The sequence below is a fragment of the Pteropus alecto genome, unplaced genomic scaffold (assembly GCF_000325575.1).
Source record: "Pteropus alecto unplaced genomic scaffold, ASM32557v1 scaffold191, whole genome shotgun sequence".
Lineage (NCBI taxonomy): Eukaryota > Metazoa > Chordata > Mammalia > Chiroptera > Pteropodidae > Pteropus > Pteropus alecto.
In genome coordinates, this window is record NW_006434181.1 from 1,359,673 (window position 1) to 1,371,233 (window position 11,561).

Consider the following 11,561-nt stretch of genomic DNA (forward strand, 5'->3'; position numbering starts at 1 on the left):
ACTTCTGTTTGGCAACAGCTGTTGCTAAGCCACAGCCATTGCTCCTCTGCACTCAGTCTCTGCTCTGTTCTCTGCCCTGACCACTGGGCTCTACTGCGTGGAATATGCTGATCACTCAGGCATCACTGCTCTGAGCTTCAAAGGGCCAAGACCCAGCCACGAAATGTCTTCTTCCCCTCCTCCTGCGTGGACTTTAGACTTTGTTTCTCACTACTAACCTGCCTCCTAGACTTGCATGGATTTGCCCACCTTCAGAAGCTCAGATGTGCAGATCTCTCAGATGTGCTTTGTGTGCAGGTTGGGTGTTATTTGTTGAGTTGTAGATGTTCAACTTGTTATTTCAAAGGGAGAGTTTCAGGGTGATCCTTCATGCCACCATGTTTCTGACATCACTCCTATTTCCATAGAGTTCTTTTAGTATCTAGAACATCAACTGAAGTATGCATGTTCTCCTTCTTCTGCTTTTTTCCCCCCCACTAACGTAAGCAGTTCAAAGCATTAGATAAAGAAACCAGCAGGTTGGGTGAACTTCAGAGCCTGCCTTCTCTTCTTATGATATTTGTAAACTTCACATTTGTTTTCTACTTAGGAGGGATACACAAACCTAACTAAAATGAAGGAATGGGATTTTTTCTATGTCCATGTAACAATGTGAACAAAAACAGAACAGGATCAGTAGTATTGTTGGGGGATCCATATGGTGCCTTCTGTGCAGTATACTGACAACTCTGAGGTATTGCCTCATGCTGCATTGTCCAAGAAGGACAGCATCTGCATACCAACCTATATTAAGAGGAAAGGAGGAGAGAGGGCAGTTTTTCTTCTTTAGGGCAAGACCAAGAAGTTGCCACATCTGCTTGCATCCCTTTGGCTAGAACATGGTCATGTGTCCACAGCTAACTCAAGTCATCTGGGAAATGTAGTCTTTATTCTGGATGGTTGTGTGCTTGGCTAAAATTCTATTCCCATGAAAGAAGGGGAGAGTAATACTGATGGAAAATGTGCAGTCTTCACCACATCTAATTGTCCCTGGCAGGGGTGGCTGGAAATTATTGTGGTGCTTTAGGTTAACTAATGATGGGTTTGAATTCCAGTTCTCGCAAGTATCAGCTATTTTGGGGGATAACTTTCTTTAAGCTTAAGTTTTCTTATCTAAAATAATTCTTTTTATCTTGAATGGTTGTCTGAGATTGGGAACAATATATAGCATGCACATGTATTGATAATATATGTAAAAACAAATAGCTGGCACCCACCAAAAGAGAGTTTTCATTGTGATTAATTTTCATTATGATTAGGTATATGATTAAACAAATAAATATTACTGACTGTATTGGTTCATTTTTTTGTGACAACATCCATGGACCATAATGCCTAGATATGTTGTCAAACATTGTTCTAGATATTTCTGTAAGGCTGTTTTTGGATGAGATGAACATTTAAATCAGTGGACTTTGAGTAAAGCAGATTGCTCTCTATAATGTGGGTAGGGCTGCCTCCAATCTGTTGAAGGCCTCAATAGAATAAAAGATTGACCTCCCTCAAGTAAGAGAATTTTGCAGCAGATGGACTTCAGACTTAAGCTATAACATTAACTCTTTCCTTGGTCTCTAGACTGCCAGCCGACCCTGCAGATTTTGGACTTGCCAGCCTCCATCATGGTATAAACCAATATCTTAAAAATAAACCTCTCTCTGTATATACATATATACATATATACACACACACACACACACACACACACACACACACACACACATGTGTATATATATATATACACATACACATATACATACACATATACATATATATACACATGTGTATATATGTATATATTCATACACATATACATATATATGTATATACATTTTTACATCATATTGGTTGTTTCTCTGGAGAACTATGTTTCTCTGGAGAACCACCAACACATATGTTTATTTACCAGACTGCATTCACACGCTGAGTAAATTTTTTGCACTCTAAATTATTTGTAATATTAATTTCTGCTCTGAAGAACTTTTCCCTTTCTTCATCCAGCATTTTAGGGCCAACTTTACTTTTTCGTGGTGTAGAGAGAGGAATGAGAGGGAAGAATGAAAATTTTTTGCTTCTGAAAATGAATCTGACCTTTGATCCTCTCGATTAACTTTTGGATTCTGTCCTAAGCAAACATGTCTAGGTGCGGAAAAGTTTTGTGTACAAAGATTTTAATTAATGTTCTATTTATTTGGAGTGGGAGAAGGACTTGGAAATAACCTAAATGTCCAATAAAAAAGGGTGGCATAGAAATAATCTTCATGAATGATTTGATTAAAATATTGATTGGAATTTCAATATTGATTGGAAAATGCTAGTAAATGAAAAAAGCCAGATAGCTGTTTCTAATTGCAATTTTTCATTTAAACCTAAATGTTCACCAGTAATGGAGCAAAATATATATTAAAATATTTTTCTGAAAAGCCTGGAAAGATATTCAACCTGGCTAGCAATAAATATTTTGCTGGCAGGTGAGATTTCAAGGCTTTTAATTTTCTTTTACAGTTTTATCTATTTTCTGAATTTTTGGCTATGAGCACAAATTATATATATATAAAATCAGGAAAACTAACAAAACTGTTCCTAGTTTTAAAAAAATGAAAGAAAAACTTGAGATAAGAATGATTGTCTGGTTATGATCTCAACTACATACATCTTTATAGAGAAAAACCCTAGAAGGAAACACTGAAATGGTTACCACTGGAATAGTTTCAGTGAGAATGAATTTTTCCAGAGTTAGAGAAAGAAAAAGAATAACATATATGTAAAAAAAGGCTTAGAATAACAATGTGTTCAGAGTGATTGTGTTTAGGTAAAGAAACTTATAGAAATGTGCTATATTGCTTTAAAATTTTTATTTTATTATTTTTTATTGTGGTAAAATATACATAATATTTATCATTTTAACTATTCATAAGTGTACAATTCAGTAGCATTAATAAATATATTTATATATTTATGTTGTTGTTCAATTATAACTTTTTCATCACCTCAAACACAAACTCTGTACTCATGAAAGACAAACTCGTCTTCCCCCCATTCTGGTAATCCCTATTATACTTTCTGTCTCCATGAATTTTACTATTCTAGGTTCCCCATGCTTTATAAATTTTTTAATGCTCCTGAGACAGACCTCTTTTCTGGGAATACTCATGAAATGATGTCATGGTTCAAGGCAGTTTGGGGGAGATCTACAAGAGGAAAATACGTCCTATTTGAGAGGCTTGATGTAGGGTTAAATAACACCTGTGGAGAAGACTACTCATCTGGTGGAGGGCACATACTGGTTTATTTTTACCAGACATTTTGTCTCCTGTCGAAGGCATTGTCTGAATTACCAGGAAGGACAATTCTGTGACATATTTGGCATCCTAATTTGTTTTAAAGAATCCCCATATTTTAAGAACCAAATACTGTGTGTGGGCTAAAAAGGAGGAAGGTAAGAGGGAGAGGTAAGAACATTTGGGGTAGTATCTTATTTATACCTTTCTTAAGTATACCTTAAAACAACTGTGTTCATCTAAGAATTTAATGCATCCATTTCATGTATACTTCCCATGAATTTTCTTTCCATGCTTGATAATATAGGCTTTTTGGGTCAACCAGCAATGTCTGAGTGCCTGTGACCAGCCACGGGAGGGCTTCCAAGGCTGACCTTCAGGGCCAGACTACCTGGGTTCAAATCCTAGCTTTGCTACGTACCTTTCTGTGTTTCAGTTTCTCAATCTATGAAGAAGGAAAAGGTGAAAATGGTGCCCACCACCTACTGCCAAGGGTTTGTTCTGAATATTAAATACCTTAATAAGGGAGGTACTTAGATCAGTGCCTGATACTTAAGAGTTTACTGAATATAGTAGGGACATAGAGGTGAGCACTGCAGGGTCTCACCTGCGAGGATCTCCCTGTTTGAACTCCCAGCCACTTCCTCAACTCTCTTCTTACTCAATGACTATGACCATCAATGGCTCATCTACATCTCTGGGCTTTCTTTGTCTCTCCTTGAGTGAGTCATACATTCGAAATTCCACAAAACTAGTTACACGTGAAAACATTAAGAATTCAGGGCAGAGTGTGACATCAGCAGCATGGCTGTATGAGAGGACCACCAAGTCTTTCTTCTTGAAGTTACAACAAGTTGGATATGTTGCTCAACACACAATATGTCCGAGGGATCCATACATCGAGACATTTAAAGGTAGGCATATCTGAGTGAACAGAGACAGGATTGAGAGAAGGACAAAAATGGGAGCCACAGACACAGTCCAGTGCTTGCTTCAGCCCCAGTGGATATGATAGCAGTGAAGGGGCGGGGTGCAGCCCTCACTGGGCAAACCAGACCATAGGGGCAGAGGTGAAAATCAGGCCTGGGTGGCTGGCCCAGGGTCAGGAACACGGAGGTGGTGCAAAGGGTAGTAGCATTCCATAAACCACCATCACAGGACAAAGAAAGCTCCAGACATGGAAACCCATCCCCATAACCTCTGGGGGCCTGCCTGGCAGCAAAATCACCACTCAGAAAGTTATGAAAGGCCGGGAACAATTTTCTGGCGTAAATGATCTGTACTCATCCACCGGAAAGAAATGAGCTGCAGACCTGTGAACTCACCTCCCTTTCACCCCTTTTTCACCCATTGCATAGCTTTTGGTTACAAGAAGATGGCACCAGGAGCGCACAGGCCAGGAGACCCACAGTCTACCACATCCCACCATGGGGGTGGGTACACTGAGACTGAGTTGACTAGGGCAGAGAGAGGATGCCCAGATCTTCCGGGAATACTGGGTTGTTTTCCATAGCCCACGTACCACTGTTCTACAGAGATCCTGGAAGACTTAATAGTGCAGGTAACAGAAAAAAATTTGTGCATCAGCACCACCTACTGGAAAACAAAAGAAAGACTTCTACTTATCAACCTGCTAAACAGCCGAGTCAAATACTTAAAAAAAAAAAAAAAAAGATTTTTATTCCCCACAAATGAAATAATCCGTCAAGCACAATGAATAACCAAGATAATAAGAGAGTTCAGAAAGAAAGTGAAAAATCTCCAGAAAATAAACTTAAAGACATGGAAGATGGATTTAAATATAGAGAATTCAAGATTGCAGTTCTGAAAAAACTCAATGAAATACAAAAAAATACAGGAAAGAAATTCAATGAGGTCAGAAATAAAATCCACAAACTAAAGGAGAACTTCACCAAAGAAAAAGAAACTACAAAAAAGGACCAAACAGAAATTTTGGAACTGAAGAACTCAATAAATGAGGTGAAGAATGAGCTTGGGAAATAGAGCAGACCAGATGGAGGAAAGAATTAGTAATATTGAAGATAGAAATCTAGAAATGACTCAGGTAGAATAAAAGAGAAAATCAAGAGTAGAAAAAAATGAAAGAACACTACAAGAACGATCTGACTTTATTAGAAAGAGCAATATAAGAGTAATAGATATACCAGAAAGAGAAGAGAGGAATCAGAGAACAGAGAGCCTAATCAAACAAATAATTGAGAATTTCTCAAACGTTTGAAAAGAACTGGATCTTCAGAAACAAGAAGCAAACAGAACACCTAATTATCTCAATCCAAAAAGGCTTTCTCCAAGCACATTATATTAAAGCTGTCAAAATTTAATGACAAGGAAAGTATTCTCAAGGCAGCCAGGGAAAAGAAGATGGTAACCTATAAAGGAAACTCTATTAGATTATCATGGAAATTTTTAGCAGAACTCTGCAAGCTCAGTGGGAGTGGAATCAAACACTAAAAATATTGAAAAAGAGCCAAGAATAATATATCTAGCAAAGTTCTCCTTTAGATATGAAAGAGAAATAAAGGTTTTACAGACAAACAGAAGCTAAGGGCATTTACCACCACAAGGCCTGCATTACAGGAAATGCTGAAAGGTGCTCTTCTACCTGAAACAAAAAGACAAAAGGATACAAAACTGTGAGAAGATGACTAACAGACAGACTGAAGCAGGAAATTGCGATTCTTGTTCAGAATAGGGTATTAAACACTTAAATATAACATAAAGGTGTAAGGAGGCAAAAGCATTATTTTTAAAAAGATGACAATAGCTACAGCAATTTGGAAATGAATGCACAACACAAAAAGGAATAATTTATGACAACAAAAACATAATATGTAAGGGGAAAAAAGGACCGAATTTGCACAGGTGACTGGAGATAAGATATAATCAGAAGAAAAAGCACTATTGTACATATAAAACTTTTTTTTTTGCATAAACCTAATGATAACCACAAAACAAGAATCTAGAACTGAAACATATAACAAAAAAGAGGAAAATGAAGAAAAAATTTTAGACTATCACAAAACTAAAATGACAGAAATACAAGGGAAAAGAAACAATAGAAACACAGATCTACTAGAAAACAAGATAAAGTGGCTTTAGAAATTCCTCATGTATCAATAATCACCTTAAATGTAAATGGACTAAACTCACCAATCAAAAGGCACAGAGTAGAGGGGTAGATTGAAAACAAAATCCAACCATATGCTGCCTTCAGGAGACACATCTATACTGCAAAGGTAAACAGACTCAAAGTAAAAGCATGGAAAATGATACTCCAAGGAAATGGCATCCAGAGAAAAGCAGGTGTAGCCATACTTACACTAGACAAAATAGATTTCAAGATAAATAATGTTAATAAGAGACAAAGGTCATTTTATGATGATAAAGGGATGATATATCAAGAAGACATAACAATTATTAATATACATGCACCCAAACTGGGAATATCAAAATATATAAAGTGACTACTAACAGAATTAAAGAGAAAAACTGACAAAAACACAATTATATAGTAGGGGACCTAAATACCCGATTGACAGCAATGGCTAGATCATGCAAACAGAAAACCATTAAGGAAATATTGGTCTTAAATGACACATTAAACCAAACAGACATAATAAATATTTACAGAGCTTTTCATCCCAGAACATCAGAATATACTGTCTTATTTAATGCACAGGGAACATTCTCAAGGATAGACCATATGTTGGAGCCTCAAGAAACTTAGGAGAACTGAAATCATACTGAGCATATTCTCCAACTACAATACTTCAGTGGCTGCCCAGCCCTGGTCACATGGACTCACTGGTCCCTCAACCTGGGCAGAGCCTAGCAAGGGCAGAACCTTCCATCTTCTGCTCTTTGCTATCTCAGGCACATGCACTGGGGCTGGAGTGCCTTCTTTGCTTGACAAGAGAATTTACTATCATCAGGGGCTGAAGATGGTGAGGGTCCTGGTTGGGCCGGCATGCAGTCCTCGGGGGACTGCGTGTGTGTGCGAGCGTTCGTGTGCGCACTTGTGCTCACAGGAGGTGTGGGTAAGTGTATATGTAAAAAAAAGAGGAGATGAGCACTGTGTTAGGGGCTGGGTCTGGCTGTGGCTCAGGGCCAAGATTCAGCATGTGCTCCCTAAGAGTGCCCACTGCTTCACAAAATGTCCTTTCTATAGCATGTCCTGTTTCTGATCAGGTACATATTACCTTAGAATAGACCATCTGGGATCGACAATGGCCATATACCCACCTGCCATCTGTTACTGGACTCAGAGGAAGAGCATGTTTTCACACCTCCCTTGTAGTTAGGGTGGTACCAGTGACTGGGCTTGAGATAACAATTGCTTGTGAAGTTCATCTATACCATTTCTAGGCCTGGCCAGGAACATCTGTGTGTTCCTTTTTGCTATCTCTACTTGCCCAATAGCTGCAGGAAGACAGGAGGCTAGCAGAGGGCTCTAAGCAGGTACTAGAGAACAGGCTTAGCAGGAGCCAGGAGCCCCATGGGAGGCCTCCTGGTGAACAATTGACTACATAGGGGTATGAAGGGGAGCAAACCTCAGTTGGGGTAAGCAAGGTGTGGTGGTTGTCATAGTAGTTAGTAGAAATTACCTTGGCAAGTTCTCCATGTGTAGCTGGATTTGAAAATACTCATGAAGGAGATGATCATGAGGATGCTGTCATGGTGACTGGGATAGATTGATGGCACTGACAGAGCTGGTATTTTGCTTATAATGGGGATAAGGTCTACATTTGTTTGGCACTAGTGGTGACAGCAGAGGTGAGAGAATGGCAATGGGGGGCAGTGTTGACTCATGAGGCTGATGTCCATGGCTGTGATAGGGAGAACAAATGGTATGGCAGATGTGAGGCTGGTGTACAGGCTGTGATGGGTCCCAAGGGTGGTGGTCATGGTGTTAATGGCTGTGAGGAGTGGGGAGAGTGTGTTGGTGGTCATGGGGAGCTGACTGTATGGCTGACTCTGGTCCTAAAGGGGACAGTGGTGGCTGGCAGGGGATGGTTGGTTGTGGTGGTGGGAGGCATTGATGTTGGGGTTGGTGGCTTTAGAGCAGGTGGCTCTCTGATGGCAGCCTTGCTGGCCTGGGATGGAGACAATGGGAATGATGGAGATGGTGAATACAACTTCCCAGTTTCTCTGGGGATCTCTTGTCAATCTTTTATCCCCTTGGGAAATCCCTGCCCAGCTGCTGAAGCTCTCTTCATTCCTCTCACTCTCAGGGAAGTCATCTGCACTGGTGATGCTGTGCTGCACAGACTCTTGGCAGGTTCTTACTGGACCAAGCTATTTGGTAGACAGAATCAAGGCCTGTAATCATTGTTTTGCTAGACCTGTGGCTGCACATGTTGGCCTTATGAAGGAGCAGAATCTAGGGGCATTCCATGCTGAAGAACCTTAGTTCTAGGGGGCCCAGGAAGTGTTCAAGGGAGCACTTTTCAGATGTGGAAGAGGGCCTATCTGAGACCATGCCAACGAAGAGACTGTTGGGGGCCCTGAGCCTGTGTTCTTCTCCATACACGGCCAGGGGAACAGTACCTTCCTCGCAGGGTACAGGAAAATGACCTCATGTGAGGAGTTCCATATGGGGCCTTGCACATAACATGTGCCCAATAAGTAGATGCCAGCTGTTACCATTGTTCTCATTAGGCAGCAGTGTTACAGTTGATTCCTAATGCACAAATTACAGACTCTCATCCTGTGGACTCCATCTAGTTGATAATATGTTATATTTCTCCTATCAATATATATTATTATTTTTAATTTAGTTGCCAACACTTGAATAATTCAGAGATTTCACATAAAGATCTAGATTTCCCATATTTCTGGAAGAATGGAATACTGGGCACCTGTGTCCACATCTCCACATATCAGCATTTGGCTGGACCTCTTTGGGTGGAACATGGGCTCTCTGATTTGCCACAGTTTCTACTAGTCTCTGCTGGCCATCCCTCACCCTGAGTTTGGGGTTCCTGTTCTAGTCTCATCTCTGTGGGTCAGTGCCCTTCAGTGGCACTCTAGGCCCATTTGGCCTTCCTTGTGGGTACCCTCTGAGCCACAGGCCCATCACATGGAACTCCTTGAGGGAGGGACCTTGGTATAATTATATTTGGATTTGGGTTGGCTGGTAATGGACCTGTAAATGTTATCTTGTATGATGGAGAAAAGTTCATTATCTTAACTGCTGGCACCAGAATTCCTCTGATGGAGAGAAGTGACTTGTTTGAAGAATTTGGTAACTATTGAATGGGGTAGAAGTGAGACCCCAGAGTTTGCAGTTTTCTGATGTAAGCACTTGGAAGGAAGTTGTTTCCATGAGAAAAGGAGTAATTTGATGTTTTGTTTCTGAAGAAGAAGGGTAGAGAGGAAGAAAAGAAGACAGAAACTAGTGCAGGAGAAGATAGGGTGAAGCCAGGTGAGTACAAGTGGCCTCAGGGCCAGACAGTGGCCAAAGGCCATTTTGGGAATGGTGATGTGCCTTTTTCAGTGAATGAATTGCAGAGATGAACATGCTCTCTACCTTCCTGCCATCCAGGGTCTTCATTACCTCCTGTCTGTTCACTGCTGTGTTGTGAAAGCAAGTTTTGTGTGTGTGTGTGTGTGTGTGTGTGTGTGTGTGTGTGTGTGAAATTTGGAGAGGCACTGAATATTGATATGCAATTGTCCTGAGCTGTATGGGACAGCCCATGTAGGAAGCAGGTCCTGGTAGACAGAGGAGGGTGTGAGAATCAGAGTCCTGGGACCTGGCAGGCACTGGGGGAAGGCTCTAAATGTCCAGATTGTGGAATTGTTGGGGGGAGCGCATTTTACTTGGAACTTGGGGGACAGAGAAGCCCCAGTTGATATCTGATATAACAAAATGAACTCAGGTTTCCAGAAGGAACTGAGAGGGAAAAGAAAATCTTTGAGCTTGGATAAAGTGGCTGAGCAGTCAGTTTATTTTGAGTTATTGGTGATCCTGGCTGATCAGAGCTGTTGGAGTCTAGGGAGGGCCTGGCTGCCTGGCTTGAGGGTGACCCAGGGAACCTGGGCTCAGTTTAGAGACTCTGTGGCAGTGCACAGCAGGCCAGCCAGGAGAGCAAGGCCCACTGTGGTCACGACAACCAGTGCCACATTCCACCAGATCCCTTGGTAGGCCCATGATGCCTGTAGTTGCCAGCCACAGTTGCCCAGCTCATAGCCTGTGAGCTGGCCCAGTGGATAGATGGTGGCAAGGTTGGGGCTGGAACAGTTGACATCCAGCAGGGCCTCGGGTGTGCGGTCCTCCAGCCAGAGGCGCAGGTAGGTAAGGCTGCAGTCGCAGTGCCATGGGTTCTGTGTCACGTCAAGCGTCTGCAGCTGGGGCAGGTGGTCGAAGGCGCCCGGGGGCAGGGATCGAAGGCTGTTATTGGCCAGCAGGAGGTGGCGGGTATGGGCTGGCAAGGCAGGCAGGGACGTGAGACCCTGCCCCCTGCAGTCCACCCACAACCCCATGGTTTCCAGTGCCTGACAGGTGCATGGTGCAGGGCAGTCCTTGGTGGCCTCCGCAGTGGCCCAGAGCAGCAACAGGGCCCCCCAGGCAGGCATTGTACAAGCTTGCTGTAGGGAGAATGGCCGTGAGGTGAGCAAGGGCCTGGCAGCCTGTACCCCATCCCAAGGGCCAGTGGGTACTGTGGGAGCAGTGGGATCTGACCTGAGACAAGGGACAATTTTTTTCTCAGGCCTCAGCTTTCTCATCTGTGAAATTGTGGTGATGAAGACTGAAGTGAAGTGCACCCAACCTGAGCCTGGCTGACCCTCATTGGACATTTAGAAGGCAGGACAGTGAGGGTTGCTGAGGTGGGGGAAGGGAGCAAGGGTAAGCACATTCTTGGAAAGGAGATGGGGTCTCAGGAGGTGGGGGGAACAGATCCCTGCTACATGATTTACAGTCCTGGCCCTTGGCCCCCAGAGCGTGGGGAAGGCTGCTCCTACCTTCCATGCCTAAGCTTGGGGTCAGGCCAATTGTATGGACTTCACAGACCACACCTCATCCCATCAATTCCAAACAGCTTGCCATGGCTAAGTGAACCTTCACATGGTACTTGGTGTAGAAAACAGCAGGACGAGGATGCTGAGGTGGGGACACGGAAGGGAACCCAGAAGAGGGTCCCTCTGGAAAGCCACTCATCTAGGCTAATGCTTGGAATTGGGGAAATTGAGGCTCACGAAAGAGAGAGTGACTTGTGTCAAAAA

General features: G+C 42.3%; 1 protein-coding gene across 1 annotated transcript; it reads right to left on the bottom strand.

The window, feature by feature from the left end:
* Positions 1-10,379: 10,379 nt before the first annotated feature.
* Positions 10,380-10,913, bottom strand: GP9 (glycoprotein IX platelet). Its single transcript, XM_006909049.1, has one exon. It carries the CDS (start codon positions 10,911-10,913, stop codon positions 10,380-10,382), a length of 534 nt encoding a protein of 177 aa, XP_006909111.1.
* Positions 10,914-11,561: the final 648 nt, after the last annotated feature.